The sequence below is a fragment of the Equus caballus genome, chromosome 11 (genome assembly GCF_041296265.1).
Source record: "Equus caballus isolate H_3958 breed thoroughbred chromosome 11, TB-T2T, whole genome shotgun sequence".
Classification (NCBI taxonomy): Eukaryota; Metazoa; Chordata; class Mammalia; order Perissodactyla; family Equidae; genus Equus; species Equus caballus.
Window position 1 is genome coordinate 47116024 of NC_091694.1, and position 18345 is coordinate 47134368.

Consider the following 18345-nt stretch of genomic DNA (forward strand, 5'->3'; position numbering starts at 1 on the left):
CTCATAAGAGAAGAAATTTATCTTCTCCAACCATGGAACAGGAAGACACGAGCTATGAGGAAGGGATCATCATGTTAAGGTGTGGGCTTGGGGAGTCAGATAGTCCCAGGTTTGAGAGACCAGCTCCGCCAAGAGTCTACAATCCTGGGCTACTTATTTATTTCCAAACCTGAGTCCTGAGTACCTAGACATCATAGTAGTTACCTCGCAGAGTTTTGTGAGAATTAAATGAGAAAATAAATATAAAGTACTTAGTACAATACTCACAGTTTACACTTTTGAAATGTTGTTAGTCTGTTCTTGAATTGCCTGTGTGTCTTCAGCTTTCAGCCTCTGTACTTCTGTATTTTGGTCTGCTTCTCGCTCCTCTCTTGGCTCACTGTCTCGTGTCTCTTCTTGATTTCATGAGATCCTGTCCTCCCAAGCTTCTTCATGTTGCTGTGCTTCTATATCATGCATTCTGGAAACTCATCCATTCATTTATGTGTTGAACTAGTCAGAGCTGCTAGTCAGTCACTATACACTGATGCCACCTTAATAGCTGTTAAAATACAGAAACACTCCATACCGTACTGGTAAATAACCACTGCCCTGGGTCCCCAGGGTAGTTCCCTCTGCTTTACCTCCTTCGCTGGAATCTCTGGGATCTCAACCTGAACCAGCAATTAAAGGGTTAATGTCTGGCATTGTCAGAGCCTCCAGGAGCCTGCTCAAGCTCTAGGCTCGTATCCTTTCCTATGGGTAGGTCCCGATGCCATATTACCCTAGCATTGGGATTAAGTGCCTACTATGTGTCTCTCTCCCTTTTGGCAGGTCCAAGTCTTCTCCCTCTATAGCTCTCAGCAGTGGCCTATGGAGCCAGGTTCCTGGGGGAACAGGACAACTGTCACTGAGTTCGTCCTTCTTGGCCTAACAGAGAACATAAGACTGCAACCCATCCTTTTTGCTGTCTTCCTTTGTGCCTATGTGGTCACAGTCGGAGGCAACTTCAGCATCCTGGCTGCCATCTTGGTGGAGCCCAAACTCCACACTCCTATGTACTACTTCCTGGGGAACCTGTCTCTGCTGGACATTGGATGCATCACTGTCACTGTTCCTCCCATGCTGGCATGTCTCCTGGCCCACCATTGCAGAGTTCCCTATGCTGCCTGCATTTCACAGCTCTTCTTTTTCCACCTCCTGGCGGGTGTAGACTGTCACCTCTTGACAGCCATGGCCTATGACCGCTACCTGGCCATCTGCCAGCCCCTCACCTACAGCACCCGCATGAGCCATGTAGTTCAGGGTGCCCTGGTCGGCATTTGCTGCACTGTCTCCTTCATCAATGCTCTGACTCACACAGTGGCTGTGTCCGTGCTTGATTTCTGTGGCCCTAATGTGGTCAACCACTTCTACTGCGACCTCCCACCTCTTTTCCAGCTCTCCTGCTCCAGCATTCACCTCAATGGGCAGCTGCTCTTTGTAGGGGCCACCTTCATGGGGGTGATTCCCATGATCCTTATCTCAACCTCCTATGCCCATGTCGCAGCTGCAGTACTACGCATCCGCTCAGCCGAGGGGAGGAAGAAGGCATTCTCCACGTGTGGCTCCCACCTCACCGTGGTCTGTATCTTTTACGGAACTGGCTTCTTCAGTTACATGCGTTTGGGCTCAGTGTCAGCCTCAGACAAGGACAAGGGGATTGGGATCCTCAATACTATCCTCAGCCCCATGCTGAACCCAGTCATCTACAGCCTCCGGAACCCTGATGTGCAGGGTGCCCTGAAGAGGGTGCTAACAGGAAAGAGGCCCCCAGAGTGAGAAGGCAGGGGCAACAAGATGCCCCTCCCTCTTTGAGTATCCCTTGGCTTTCTTATGCTGAGGACCTGGATGTGGGCAGGCGGATATTCAGGGGTATGTTCAGTGATGGGAGGAAAGCAGATACTGTGGGCCAGGGTATAATGTGGTTTGCCGTGACTTGGCTGAAGCTTAGGGAGAAGAGTATCTACGTTGCTGATGCATTAAAGACAGATGGGAGGAAATTATAACATGGGTCAAGAAATGGGACACAAATCAGCTATTTTGTATTTTTTTAAATTTGATGACTGTTCAATTGAAGTATATTTAAAATGTTAATGAAAATAAAGTGCTTTCCTCCCCCTGCTCTTCCCCCCCGCCTTTAAGATAAAATAGATTTGTACCAGAGTATGGGGTCTGATTACTGGGTAAGAGATTCTTCTTCAGGAAATAAACCTAGGATTGTGAAGTTAAACTGACATACCCTAGGAGCAGGGTGTTGGGACCCGTCAGAGCACCCTGCCAGCATCTTCTTCAGAGCAGCATTATCAAATCCCTGTTACTGAAACCAGTGTCCCCATCCTGACTAATGGTCAGTGGGAACAACATATTTTCGTGTCACTGCATGAGCTAACTCTCATAACCCCTCCACCAAAAAACGTGAGAACGTATCGTCATATGTTTCATGAGAAGAAGCATTCAGAATAGTAAGTTTTATTTTTAATGGCAAAATACACTGAATTGCCATTCCATTTAATATATATGTACAGATAATTAGTAAAGGTGGGGAGATTGTTAAGGAAGGGAAAATAGAGGGAGATATTGTTTGCAATTTACCAATGAGTGAGTCCTAGAAACCAAGATTTTACCAAAAGGGTGAAACTAAGGCAATCCAGAGAGGAATGGTCAATAGAATGATAGGCAATTTCATGTGCTATTGCGGCCATTTCTAGAATATTTTCTGTGAACCATGTCAGATACTTCCTGGCCAAGAAGCTGGAAGTCTGAGAAGAGTGACCTTACCTGACATGCTTATTAATTGATTAAGGGGGGCAGCATGGAGCCTTTAAGGTGTCTGAGAATGTTTCCCAGTCAAACGCAGGTATCTACAGTCATTCTCCAAATCCAGCCACCCACCAGGACCACTGAGTGTTCTCTAAGACTTTCACACCCGCACTCTTGTCTTCTTGAAAACAGCAGCCTCCCATACAGGCCCACTGGGGCTCCTGCAACAGCCTCTGAGCCTTGTGCCCCCCTCCACTCAGTGCTGCCACACTGCCCAATGAACCCCCTGAAGCAATGTCTGTCCCACATCATTCCATCCTCCAAAGGCCACTAATTATTTTCTGATTGCCACCAGATCACATCCAGACCTTCATCGGGTGTGCACAGACTCCATCATTTCTTCCTGACCTCTCCAGTCAATCTTTATCTCTCAACCACAGCCTCTCCCTCAGGGTGGGCTTTTCCTTGCCAGGTAACTCACGCACCCATTTGCTTCATTCACTGTTCTCAACCTCCTCTGAAAGACTGTGGCCCGCACAGCAAGCCACCATCCTAATCTTTTCTGTATTCTCTGCAGCTTCTTTTGCTCTCCCCAACTAGATTATAAGCTCCCTAAAGATAGGGATCATGTTTTATACTATACTGTGTCCTCCAAATGCACGGCATAGTGCTGAGTACATAAAGCCGTCTTGTGGATTAGTTAATCAACTGATAGTGGAAAGCATGACCTATGAAAAGAAATTTGTGTTCTACAGGAGGGTCAGTGAAACTGCTAGGTATTTTCAAAATACCAAAAATGGCCCAGTGTTGGGAAAGTATAACGATACAAAGGGAAAAGGAAAGAAAGAGAAACCTTCATCCGATGAACTAAAGGTAATCATTGAGTTTGATGTAACAGGGAGATTTCCTGACTTTGCATGTGAACTGTGACATCCTGTCTCCTCAAAACTAAGAGAAACTGTAGAATATTTAGTTACCAAAAGCTGCGCGTAGAGCAGCAGGGTGCAAAATCTTGTAACATCCACAGACTGTGATCCATTCAGTTTGGAGCACATTACTGAGGTGGGATAATAATAATAAACGAGTGATCAAAAGTTATGACAAAGTGTTTGTCTTTCTTTAATTCATGATCTGAAGGGAATAGTTCTTAACTCTGCTATACAAAGATGAGTAATTGATGTTTCATGTTTGAAACATTTTAATAAAAAGCGTATTTTTGTTTAAAAAGATGAGTGGATGTATTGACATGAAAAGATGTTTAGTACATATTGCTAAATTTAGAAAGTGATGACAATGTGACATACATATGTGTATGGGCAAAAAAGTCCTAGAGAACAGCCCCTAGCTGTAGATGAGGATTCTCTCTGTCAGGGGATAGGACTGGGGAAAACTTGAAGTTTTCCGCTAAATTCTGTAATTTAAAAACAAAAAAAAATAAATTCTAAAAAGTGCTAATAGTGAAAATGTGGGGGTGGGAGTAAAGTGAACTGACTGTGGTGTTTTCTCTCCAGCCGTCAAAGTGTCCTCATCATCCTCATCTTTGAGAAAAATAGTAAGTTGGCCTGGCCATCCACTATAAGGTCACCAGGTTCACTTGATCAAGATTCAGAGGCCTAGCAGAGACATGAAGCAGTCATTGGTCATCTTGTCTATCCCTCGTCTTCTGAATTAAGAGCCAAACCAAATCACCTCTATCCCAGTAGAATACTCCCAGTGGACACTTTCCTCCTCCTCCCATCTCCTGGTTCTGGAAATTCAAATTTCACCCTCCATTCCACACCAACCTTTATCCTGCACCACCACCAACACCCCCTCCTCGCAACACCCCTGTACTGCTGCCTAGTTTTTCATCTTTTACTGTAATTCCAGTCAAAAGTAATGACTAATCCTAGGGGGGACGCATGTAGACTTTTCATAATTCCCTGTGCCACAAACATAGGTTCATGGCCTCCAAGCACTAAAGGAAACTTCTAGTGATATTTTGGCCCAGTGACCTTGACTTTCAGATAGCTCATATCCAGAGAAACGTGTTCCAGATTTTATCAGTCCTCAACACACCTGTGAACTTTGGAGGACATCCTGGATCCATCTGTCAAGCTCAGCAGATGTCATTTTATACACCATAGGCATCTGTATATGTCTACTTGGAGATGCTCTCATTCGCATCCCAACAATGCCTCCTTTCCCACATCCATCTGAGCATCTAGAAGCTCCCCATGTGCCCAGCACAGAGACAGACACTCTCAGGACTCAGAGGAATTATAACACTAGTAGGATTTCTCTTATTATCCTATCAGCACACAACAGTTTTTACAAGCCACTTTGAATCTCATTATGTTCTCATTTGAATATTGCATATGCACAATTGAGTGTTACTCACAACCAAGGCCAGGATTAGGAAGTAAGATGGCAAGCTTTTATTATCTTCACTTTGCAGGTTAAAAAAAGCAGAGGTACAGACAGGCTAAGTGATTTTCCAAAGGCCATAGAGTTAGTAGGTAACTACTCCGAGTGCTGACTCGAGTGCCCACTATCATTGCCCTCCTCCCTGCCCGCCTGTAGTACATCACCAAAGGATTCTCAACTAAACAGAGCAACACTGGCTCCGGGTACAACGAGTCTCAGAAATGGGAAAGGTATTACCATGGAGTGAAGAGAGCCTTAGAAATGATATCTGGAGACCTGGGTTCTAATCCAACTTCTCCTACTTAAGGCTACATGAATTTCTAAGCATCAATTCTTTTATCTGTAAAATTAGTCCCCTCCATGTTTCTTGGGCTTTTTTCATCCACCTACTACATGATGAATACTCAGACCCACAGAGGATGCCAAAGACTAGGGGGAAATAAGGGACCATGGGCAATTAAATGGACAGGTGGTAAGGTTGAGAGCAGGTGTATAAACCCAGGAGTAATTCATGCACAGTGGATCTCTGATTGGTAAAAGTTGGTTCATGGGCTTCAGCAACTGGAGAGATGCCCAGGTTGGAGGTCATAGCATTGGGCCAGGCAGAGACATGAAGCCCTAAAGAGGTAGAAATAATTGAAACTGACACAAGTGAGCTTGGGAAGGAATCTTGGAAGATCAGCCACAAAATACCTAACCTTGTTTTGAGAGTTTGTGTTGGTAGGATCTGAAGGGATAATGATATCAGAGCCCTGAAAGACTTCAGACCTTTATTTGGTATTTACAGCTGGTTATCCAAGCTAGTATATAAGGAAAAGCAAATAGGTAGCAAGCATCTTCTACACACCGGGCAGCAAGCTGAGAAGCCCATGCTTCTTGCTGCATTAAATCAGCTGTGGTCCATCAGGCAGCATTGGACTGAGAAGTTGGGAGACCTGGCTTCTGGGCTAACCCTCCTACTTGTTAGCTGTGTGACATTGGACAGGTCAGTTCTCTCCGTGGGCCCCAGTTTTCTCATCTACGAAGTGGGAATCATAACATGCACTTTAAATGATTATTCTGAAGATTAAATGAATTGAAATGCAGAATTATTGAGTTGACAGGTATAGTGTAGAAAAAGATGTTAAAATTCCATTGGCTTTTGAGCAGGAGTTGCCTGTTTTTAGAGTTTGTACCCTCTCTCTAATAAAGACCAGAAAAGGGATTTAGCCCCCAAAACTCTGGCCAGTGCTATGCCTTTTCCACCACACTGGTCCCTTGAATGAGCTAGTGAAGGACTCAGTCCTATAGAAGGTGCTGCCCTGCCCCCCATGGATACTGGGAGGGAGCATGATTAATCTCTTGGGGCCCAAAACACTTCAGTATCTTTTGGTCTGTTAAACAAAAAGCAACTAATTGATAAACTTTGCTACCTTCCCAGCTCAGCATGGCCTGGAGAGGCACAGCCATCCAGCAACTGTTCTAACAAGGTTCCCAGGGGATAACCAGGGTCTGGATTGGGGAATGAAGTCCTTGCAAGTTCCACAAACAAAATCCTCTAATTAGCTCCCAAATGACAGTTCAGGATAATGCAGCCTAGGGGCTGAGGGAAATTGGGATGTGGTGATTGTCTTCTGCAACTCTGCTAATAGGGCCAGAGGGATGGGACACCCTGAAAAGATTTGTTTTCTTTTTGGTCCTTTAGTCAGAAAGAAACTAGGACCTTAGAGAGAAGAATGAAGGAGGCCAATTAGTGATGGGTGGTTTCAGTAGTGTCCTTGCAAGTCTCATTAGCAAAGCTCTGAGTAGAGGGAAGATGTGTTCAAACCAAGAATGCCTGAGCATGAGCCTCAGCCTCCCTGCCAGCACTGGCCTCCCATTTCTTCACTTTTTGTCTGATTTTTGGCATTGCGTTCTTCCACCCTTTTGCACACCCCAGCACTCTCCTGACCTCTCACTCCCATCGCAGCCTGGTTTTCTTTGTCAATCTCATATTAATAAATGCAGCTGCTCCATGGTTTGTAATGGCTGTGTCCTTTTACAACTGCATCACCATTTCCTTAATCAACCCCCTATGTTGACCCTTCAGGTTATTTCCAGTTTTTTCCTATTAAACGCAAGGCTTTGCCATAGCTTTGCCCAGCTCTTTCCTTGGGTGGACCAGATGCATGTATATATTTTAACTTAACATTTCTATGAATATTGACAAATTATCAACTGGACAGATTGTACCATTTGACTTTTCTACCAATTCAATGTGAGGGGGCCACTTTCCTAATCCTAACCAACCCTAGGCATTATCGTTTATAAAAATCTTTACAATGTTGTAAGTGAAATACTATTTTGCATTACTGTTTGAGTGTGCATTTCTTTAATTGTGAGCGAGATTGAGCTTTTTTCTTATATTAATGGAAGTGTTAGTTTTTCTTATATGCTACGAATATTTTCCTTATCTATGTTTGTCCATCATTAATGCTAATGATATTTTTGACACACAGACTTTATTTTCTGTAGTCAAGTATATAAATAATTTACTTTATGACTTCTGTCTTTGTTGTCACGTTTGAAATTATTTTCTCTATCTCAAGTTTAGGTAAATATTCTTCTATATTTTCTACTACTTGTTTTATGATTTTATTTTTTACATTTTATGTTTTACGTTTTTACATCCAAAATTCATTTTATTACATGATGTGACATAGAGATAAAGCTTTATTTTTGTATCTATAGCTCGTGTCCAAGAGCTTTCCCAATCATTTGAAGTACCTCCTTTTGTCAAATATCAAATGTTTTTGTACACTTGTGTCTGCTTCTGAACTTTATATTCTATTACACCTTTCTGTGTTAGCACCACAATGTTTCAACCTCTGTAGCTTTAGGATACTTACTCATGTGTCATTCTGGAAATCTCAAATTCACATCGCATTCTCATATTCTCGTTACACTCTTTCCTCCCAAACGTGCTTGATTAGTCTCACGTGTTAACTATAGAATCATGTTTTATGACTGCGATTTTAATTAGAATTGTGTTAAATTTACAGATAATCTGGGGGTAATTGACAGCTTTACAATACTGAATCTTTCCAGATAGGGACATGATATGGTCCATCCATTTATTCAAGTGTTATTTCTAAAGAAGAGTTTTGAAGGCATTTAAAAATGAGAGTTCTCTTCTTTTTATTAAGCTTATTTCTAGGTATATAATAGTTTTTATTTCTACTATGGAGTAAATATTTTAATATGTGATATGAATATTTTAGGACTCAATACATATTGCTAAACTATCTACTAAGAGGAAAGTGACAGCTTAGTCTCCATTTGGAAATGATCAATGTCCACTTCATCATATCATCACAGATAATATTTATTTTTAATCATTACCAAATTGAGAATCAAACATATATACTAATTTTACTTTGCTTTTTCTGCTTATTAGTGAAGCTGAGTATTTTCTCCTGTCTGTTAACCGTGTCTGCATTTTTCTCTTTTGTAAATTGCCTTTAAGTTCTTGGCGTATTTATCCAATGAGAGCTCAGCATTTTCACTTCATTTTGTTTTCATTTTCGTTTGTTTGTTTGTATTCCTAATAGATCTTACAGGGTGAATAAATTGACCTTTTCGTATTTTCTGCAAACATTTGTCCAAGTTTGTTGTTTGCCTTTTAATTTGGGTAACTTTTTACATAAATTTTAAAAAATGGTTATGTAGTCAAATCTATTGATCTTTTCCTTTGTGCCTTCTTCCATTGTTTGTGTTCCTAGAACAGCTGCTATCATTGACAGCTATGATAAATATTCGCTTATATGTTTCCTCAGGCTTTTTCAGCTTTGGGTTTTGTATTTAGCTCTTGATCCATCTTGCATTTGTTTTGGCACAGTGGGTAACATGAGCATTCAAGAGCTCTTTATTTTTCAGGTGAACAATCAATTGCCTCAACACTATTGAATATTTCATTCCCTGCCCCATTCCCATTATTTGCAATGCTTAATTTATGCACATATTAAGTCATTATAAATCCAAAAATGTGTTTATGGTCTGTGTCTTCCATTCCATAAATTATCTATTTCTAAATAAATTTCAGGATGCTTTTGTCACTGTTAATAATAATAATAATAAGCTGTATTTATTTCTGTTTATTTAGCAACCAGCCAGAGACTAGGTTTCACATATGTTGTCTCATTTAATCTTTATAATGAAAGTCCCATAACGCAAATGCTAAAATTTCCGTTTTACAGATGAAGAACGCCCCAGGGGGCTGACAGAAAATATACTGTAACATTGTCCTCATTTTTTTTTCAGTTTATTTAAAGGTATATCACCTGGCTTCTCTCAATCCCCAATTTATCTGACTTAATGCACTCAAGACTGCATACACTGCCCTTCCTGCCACACATCCCAAAATGGGTCAGGGGCCAGAGTGGCCAAAGAGCTGCCCAAGGTGCCAATGCAAACAAATGCTAAAACATCACTGCGACATTTCCACGCAGATGTCCTCATGTAACTCTTTCACAGCTGGGAAAACACAAACTCGCTGCCCATCCCTGCTGAGATACACAGCACTCCAGTGTATTTCCAGGGGAAATTTTTAAGACTATCCTTGCCAATGCTCTCCTAGCTTTGATCAATATTTTAGGACTTGCATATGGAAATAAAGACATGTCACCAGCCTCAACATCAGCCGGGTCTTGGTCATATGAATGCAGCAGGTGAAGTAGACTAAAATTCTAAAACTGGACAACTCACAGCATAGTGGTTTTTAGTGAAAATAAGTCACTTTTTTCCATTATCTAAATTTTAAACACTTTAGAAGGGATGTGAATACCAGGAAAAGAATAATTTTTTTAAGCAACTTAAAATGACATTTATTATTTCCCACAGCTTCTGAGGGTCAAGAATCCAGGAGTAGGTTAACTGCATGGTTTCAGCCCAGGGTCTTTTATGAGGTTGTAGTCAAGCCCTTGGCCAGGGCTGCAGCCCTTAAAGACTCAACTGGGAGTGGAAGCTTCTGTTCATCACCATGTGGGCCTCTCTATAGGGATGCTCTTGATATGGCTTCCACCATAGCGAGCGATGAGAGAGGGGGAAAGAGAGAGAACACCCAAGATGGAAGTCATGGAACCTAATCTTGGAAGTGATATCCCATCACTTCTATAGTATTCTATTTGCTAGCAGTGAATCATTATGTCCAGCCCACACTGAAAAGGAGGGAAATTAAGTTCTATCACTTGAGAGGAGGAGCATCAAAGAATGTATGGACATATCAGAAAAGAATAATTTTCATACACATTTTGACAAAACTTTAAAACCGTATTCATATAAATGTCCTCTATCCTTAAGTAATATAACTAGCAATGTTCAGCTACAAATAGTAGAAAAACCATGAAATAAAAGAGAATTTTATGATCTGACTAGTAGCATCTTGAATGGCCTTTATTTTCCCTTTATCCATTTCTACATTTTCTAATAATCTTATAATAAGCATAATAAAAAGTGAAAGCTTAAAAAAAGAGTATTTTATTATTAAGTCAAAGAAGTACGTTCAATATAAGTACTAAATCCATTACCAGTACCCAAGGGAGAGAGAGATGCAATTTTTATTAATTACAAATCCATTCTACACTCCACAATAAATAAAATTTGAATGAATGCATAACGAATATCAATTTGAATTTGTATCCAAATATTAGACTGTCTGGGAGCCCAGACACCTTAATTTAGCTGTGCTTACACTAGAGATGTCCTTTTAACTCTTTCCCCTCTTAGACCAGACTGAGTTCTCCACTAGATCATAAATTTGTGTATTATTTCTTGGAACTTCCTCAAAACCTGGCACACATGGTAGCCATCAATAAGTACCTTCTGAATGAACAGATGGTGCATCCCTCTTCACTCCTACCCTAACCCCCAACTCTCTTCCTCCTCAGGAAAGCCAGTTACTCCACCCCTTTGATTGTGTTCTCACCCTATGTGAAGATAGTTACACAAACAACCAGAGATTGACCCTGGGTCAAACTGCAAACCTGGGTTCTCATATCTGTGTCTAATTTCATTCTTCTTTCCATCTCCGAGCCCCAACTAGACATTTAGCTTCCAGAAAGCAAAATCTACACTTCCTTACATGAAAATCTAATGCAAAGACAGTAAGAATTTGACTTATTGACCTAAATAGTCTTAGTATTCCCTACCCAATGACTCATTTTGGAGAATGCTAAGGTTTTAATGTGCTGCTTCTTGCTTTCACTTACTGTCATGCATTATAGACAAAAAGAAATGGAAACAAATAGAATCCATGGCTCCTCTCTGCCTTCCAATCGCATGTCATGAGGAAAACTAAGACATAAACTCAATAATTCAAGTTCTAAGTGAGGCAAATGGGATTAAAAGAGAGTTTGAGGAGGGTACACTCTGGAGTCATCAGCACTGTATTGGACACTACAGTATTCACTTGGTCAAAGCTTGCTCAGTGTCTGTATCACCCATCTCCCTTTCTTAACAGTAATCTAATTTTTATCGTGCCTCACCCATCCTGATGCAGGGCATATGCTTTGGCAGAAGATAAATCTATACCCATCCCCTTGACTCAAGATTGGCTCAGGTAACCTGTGCCCAAGCCAACCAGCACTTGAAACTCTCTCCCATCACCATTGGCAACCAATATAATCAAAGGGGCAGAAGGAGAGATTTATGATCCTACTTTATCTAGGGACCTTTTCTCATCCTCATCCATGATTTAAAATACATCTTAATGTTCTTCACCTTGTTGTTTTGTTTTTCCACTCAGCAATAGACAGGAGATCTTGCCATATCAGTACACACATAGCTTGATTTTTGGCTGCTTGATGTTACCCTTCAGTAACTTGTTATAAAAATGAGCCAAATATGGCCTCTGTGTATTGGCCCCTGGGTTATTCATTTCTTCACTGCAGCCTGAGACCTATTAGTTCAAAAGCCAACTGACATTAAACTCAAATTTTTACACATCAAGTTGTTTTAAAAATAGCCCAAAGAAGCAGATTTTCAGCCATTTAAAGCCTACCTGCTTTGCATACCTGGCAAAACTTCACCCAACATCTGCCAACCATAGATACAACTGCGTTGTATTATAAGAACCCAAGCCAAAGCTGACCTTCAGCGCTCTCTGACCTAGAGACGCCCCACCATGCTGCTGAGCGACATTACCTAGAGAGAAAAGTCCCCTCTCAATCCCTCTCTCTTTTGGGAGTTCCCTTGCCCTCCTGCTCTTCTGATTAGCAACTCCAGTGCTGGTGCTGTAGCCTCTGTCTAGTCCCCTGCTGGAGGGATGACCCTACATGTAAACCTGTCAAAGCTCAGCCTAACAAAGCTCGTGTGTTCTACTGCCACCTTGTGGTCATAGCTTTTTCCTTGATTAGTCTCCAAATCCCTCAAATCCCCTACATAGCCACAGTCTGGATACCCATGGATTTCCCACAGATTTCCAATCTATGAGTCTTGGTTGGGGCTAAATTCAGCTCAATATCTGGCTAAGCAGTGTCCTTATCCTCCAAGGTTATAGGTTTAGGGAAGGGCATGTGACTCAAGTTGGTCTAACTAGGATGAATTCTAGACCCTACGCTGAGCCATGTGGAGGGAAAGTTAGCTGTCTCCCATGAGACTATATGGGAAGAGCTGCAGCAGCCATCTTGCCACCATGAGGAGAAAGCCTATCAGTGGTCTGAGGGATCACAATCTCCAAGACTCAGTTTCTCTCTTTCTCTTAGAACTGCCTTTCTCTCTTTTGGCCTCATCCTTAAATGAACTGAAGAGAAAGGGTTTTCCCATTCTTCACAAGAAGAGTTAAATGTTTCTAAAAGGTAGGTAAGAGAGTATGGAGTCCAAAAGGCAGATGGAGAAATGGATCTCAGGAAAGGAAGGAAGGAAGGAAAGAAAGGTGCCATTGCTGATGTAGATAGGTTGATAAATTCATGGAAAGGTGGAAAGATGTAAGTACAGGCAAGTCATTAGAGGATCTCTTTCTCAGGAAACTAACAAGGACAAATACAAAATAAAAGATATTCATATACCAATAGTTAGAGATCAAACAATTAAATAATCCAGTCACATCTATTGGTCCACAAGCTTAACCCCGCCTCGGAACTTCCAGTCATCTTCATTGGGCCTCTCCCTTAAATAATGAGAACAGCCAAAATCATCTGAGAGAGAGCAACCACAACACCAAAAGTCAGAGCAAAAAGGGTAAGGGTGAGGGGTTGCAAAACAAATAAAAAGAAGTAACATATGGAGCAGAAGAAAAAGCAAATTGTAATAAGTATCCTTACAAAACAAAGGCGATTTGAACCCATGAAATAAGAACAAAAGACCATAAAAAGGAACAGTTGGATACCAGAAAAGAGCTCTTGAAAACAAAAAATACGATCTCAGAAATTTATTTAAATCAACAGAAGGATTGGAAGATAAAGTTGAGGAATCCTCCCACGAAGTAGAGGAAAAATAAAAATTGCTGGAGAAGAGAAAAGAAAGAAATTTTGAGGACCAGAAGTTTGGCAACCACAGGACCAGTAACGTAATCTGTGACCCCAAAATATGCCTCTTTGGCATAAGGATTATTTTAGGCCGGTTGTTTTTAAGAAACAGCAGACATCAAAGAAGCTCTGAAAACCAAGTGAAAGTTACCCTTTGTAAAAGACATTTACATTGGTAAGGGAAATCTCCATTTATAAGGGTGTTTCCCTCTCTGTGCCAGGAAGACAAAGATGACTCTAAATCACAAGAAACTCTTACCAATGGAGAAGGCAATGACTTAAATCTGCATAACAACTTTATCCTTGTTTACTGTGTTTTTCCTGGTAATCCCCCATAACTGACCCCATCTTAGCAGCAGAACGTTAAAGCTGTTTTTCAGTGGCAGTGAGAGAAAATCTGCAAATCACGTAGCTGGAGCATGCACAGAACAGAAAATTTTGACCTGAAATAACATCTGGAAGCAAAGACTCTCCCGATAGAACCAAAAGGAAATGATCAGAACTCAAAAGATGGACACTTTCCAGAAGTGAGGCGTCCATTGTCCAGGAAGATCCAAGGTTAAAGCTGATTTCCATAAGTAATCTTGTTTGGAGTCCTGCCAAGTGAAACTCATCCTGCCGGTTCGTCTGCAGACCAGCTGGCCCTCCCTAACACCTTAAACTTTGCCCCAAACCTTGGATGAGGGAGACATTTGAGAGCCTTGCCTCTGATAAATAAATGACGAGCAATCAGATATAGTGGAGTATGTGAGGAAGGCATTTGGTGTAAAACTAATTCGGCCTGACTTTGTTTTTCCCAAAGAGCCTGATGTGGCCACTGAGCATGCATTGTAGATCTGCTTTAAGCATTTACTATGTCCCAAAGACAAGGACAATGCCCTTAAAGGTAAAGATGTAACCTCCCCCACATTGGCATTTCCTTAAGGATAAGCATCTCTCCCTAGGCTAGGAATTGATTGCTAGCCTGCTGTGCTCACCCTGTGACCACCCAGCTCGAGACCACAGGCCTGCTACCTGCTGTGTTCATCAACTGCTGTGCGAGTTGCTGTGCCAGCTAGGCAATCTCATGACTGTTGTAAAAGGGACATTCCAATCATATGTGATACATACTCTGACAGTATGTAACTACTCTGTCAACTTTACTTCTTTGGGGTGCTCCATTCCTTTGTGAAAGGACTCTCTCAGGCTATATGGTCCTCACATCTGGCTCATAATAAACTGATTTATAGATTGCTTATGGATTATTTGCATCAACATCTCCTATCCCCTTGCTGGTCCACTGTGCAATAAAGCCTTTTCTTTTCTCAAAGCCAGGGCCATAATTATTGGCTTTTTATGCACATCAAGCACAGTTTCAATATCTGACTAATAAAAGTTCCCTAGAGAGACAACAAAGAAAATGGAGGGGAGGGGAGATCATCAAGGCAATAGTTTTTTTAAATTTCCTTAAGTGAAGAAAATGCCCAGATTCAAAGCACAATGGATAAAAATAGATCCATCCTAAGGCAATCATTGTGAAATTTCAAGTCACTGGGATCAAAGAGAATAGTCTACAAGCTTGCAGATTAGGGGTAGTTGAGAAGGGAAGTGTCAGTTCACATGCAAAGGATAAGGATTCAAATGGACGTCCACTTCTTATAACGGCAGGCTAGGTAATCTGGACTAAGCCTCCCTCTGAGGACAATTATAAAAAGTGGACAAAATATTTTAAAATGTATTCTTAAAGGCATCACAGAGCTAATTTAAAAAGTGAAGAACTGCCAGGACAGGACCCAGAAGAGATGGAGTCCCACAGAGATAAGCCCATCCAGGCTTTTTCCCTGGAGCCCTAGCCTTGATTTCAGAGGGGACAGCCAATCAACCGAAAGCCAAGAAGTTCAAGACCACCCCAAATCCACTTCAGGGATTGAGACAATTTTGAGCCGTGCCATATAGTGTGTTTTAGATCATCCTTTACTGTTAAAATGTAGCCTTTCTGAATCCAAACCAAAAACAAGGGGGTTTCATAAGACCCCGAACTCTAATCCTTTTTCTCCAGGACCTTCAGGATTGCCAAAACCACTTACATGCATATTAGGAAAGAAGAAAAGCTTTAAAAATCAATGCACTGAGCACATGCCTTAAGAAGTTTAAAACAAAAAAGAATAGCAAATTAAACTCATAGAAAGAATGAAGGAAGTAATAAAGATATGAGTTAAAATTAATAAAATAGAAAAACATTATCATAGAGAAGATCAACAAAGCCAATAGTTGTTCTTTGAAAAGATCAGTAAAATTAATAAACTCTGGCATGACTTATGAAGAAAGAAAGAAGGCACAAAACAACCAATGTAAAGAATGACAAGGGGATTATCCCCAAAGAGGTTTGCAGACATTAAAAGATTATAAGAGTTTATGAAAAACTTTATTCCAAAAGAAAAGGTTAGCATTTTTTGAAGAAGAAAAATAAAAACTGAACGGTCCTATAATTATTTAAAAAATTAAATCTCTAATGAAAAACCTTTAGTGATGCGGGGTCGGTGAGCCGAGGAGTCGAAAGAAAGATTTCTTAGACTCTCAAGATCTGGCAGTAGTGCTCTTTTATTTAGAGAATAGTATAGAATAGCATGGGGACAGGACCCATGGGCAGGCAGAGCTTCTGCTGCTGCTGCTGCTGCTGCCCCCGCTGGCATGGGGACAGAGCCCATGGGCAGGCAGAGCCACTGCTGCTGCCCCCGCTGGCATGGGGACAGGACCCATGGGCAGGCAGAGCTGGTGCGTGGGGACAGGACCCACGGGCAGTCAGAGCTCCTGCTGCTGCCCCGAGTTGAGGGTTAGGGCTAAATTTAAGGCATAGATATGTGAGTTATCTCTTTACAAGACAAAGAATATGTAAAAAAGTTAAAATGGTATCAGTGCCCATTTGGTCTGGCCATTTGGCGGTCCCACAACTTTTAGATAAGAATCAAACCGGATTGAGTAAATGGCAGAAGTCACCGCTTGAATTTTATCCTCGGCTAAAGACAAAGGAGGATTTGGGGGGGGGGGTCAGTTACATGAGGTTGCCAGACAGTAACCAACTTAAGTTCTTGCCTCTGGCATTGATTAAGAGCTTCTAGAGATAAGACCATCCCCCCTTCTTCCTGGCACAGAGAGGGAGGCATCTTCACAGACAGAGGTTTCCCTTAGAAATGTAAATGTTTCCCAACAAAGGGGCAAACAAATTCCACTCCTTGGAGCCTGAATCTCGTCTGTAGTTTTAAAACTAACCAGCCTAAAAATCCTCATCATAAGCCATTTTAAAATTAAGCAGCCTAAAAATCCTCATCATTTAGAACACACACACATGCATCAGGTGATTTTCTACCAGATATTTAAGGAATAAATAATGCCAATTTTACGCAGTCTCTTCTAGATAATAGAAAAACAGCTTTCATTCCCCAATTGTATTGTAAAACTAGAATAGCTTTGATAACAAAACCTGACAAGGACATTAAAGGAAAGAAAAATTCAGGCAAATGTCATCATAAACATTATGGAAAAATCTTAGGTAAAATAATTCAGCAGTATATAAAATAGATGCCTCATACAACAACTTGGACTTATTCCAAATATGCAGGATTGACTTGCCAGGGTAATTCACCAAATTAACAGAATAAAAGAGAAAAAAGTCAATTGATCTGGTCATTAGATGCAGAAAAAACTCTGATAATACTAAGCATCCATTCATGATAATAACACAGAATAAAAGGGAACTTCTTTAATCTAGTAAAGATTATCTACCCAACTTTACAGCAAACATCATGCTTACTATAGAGTGAATGTTTGTGTCCCTCCAAAATTCATATGCTGAAACCTAATCTGCAACGTGATGGTATTTGGAGGTGGCGTCTTTGGGAGGTGATCGGTCATGAGGGTAGAGCCCTCAGGAATGGGACTAGTGTTCTTCTAAAAGAGACCCCAGGGAGTTCTCTCACCCCTTCTGCCATGAGAGGACACAGCGAGAAGATGGCCATCTGTGAACCAGGAAGTAGGTTCTCACTAGCCACCAAATCTGCCAGTGCTTTGGTCTTGGACTTCCCAGCCTCCAGAACTGTCAGAAATAAATTTCTGTTTGTTATAAACTGCTTAATCTATGGCATTCTGTTATAGCAGCCCAAAGTGACTAAAATAATACTTAAAGGAGGAATGTTGCAAACTTTCCTTCTGAGATCAAAAACAAATGCAATCACCACTTCTATTCAACATTGTCCTGGAGGTTCTTTTCATGGGTTATATATTTGTGTGATTAGAAATCTAAAAAAATATGAGAAATCATTGATTAATAATTGAGATTAGTAGGACTGTTAGATACCAAGTCAATTGCACTTCTATATACCAGCAACTAACAGTTAAAACATAAAAATTAAAAAAAAAAATTAAATAACATCAAAAATATCAAATGCCCCAAAATATAGCTGATAAAAGATGGGCAAAACCTCAGAGTAGGAAATTATAGAACACAATAGAAAGAAAATTTTAAAGACCTAAATAAATGAAGGGCTATCCATTTTCATGGATTGAAAAATATATGTGAAGAAGTCAATTCTCACCAAATTGATCTATATGTTCAGTTCAATCCCAACCAAAATTTTAACAGGTGGGTGTTGAGGGGAGGGGGGAAGCAGAGAGACTTGAGAAGCTGATTCTAAAATTTATG

At 40.9% G+C, this 18345-nt stretch overlaps 1 protein-coding gene across 1 annotated transcript; it reads left to right on the forward strand.

Annotated features, from left to right (window-relative positions):
• The first annotated feature begins 852 nt into the window (after positions 1-852).
• OR3A16 (olfactory receptor family 3 subfamily A member 16) lies at positions 853-1800 on the forward strand. Its single transcript, XM_001502649.2, has one exon. It carries the CDS (start codon positions 853-855, stop codon positions 1798-1800), a length of 948 nt encoding a protein of 315 aa, XP_001502699.2.
• The last annotated feature ends 16545 nt before the right edge of the window (positions 1801-18345 follow it).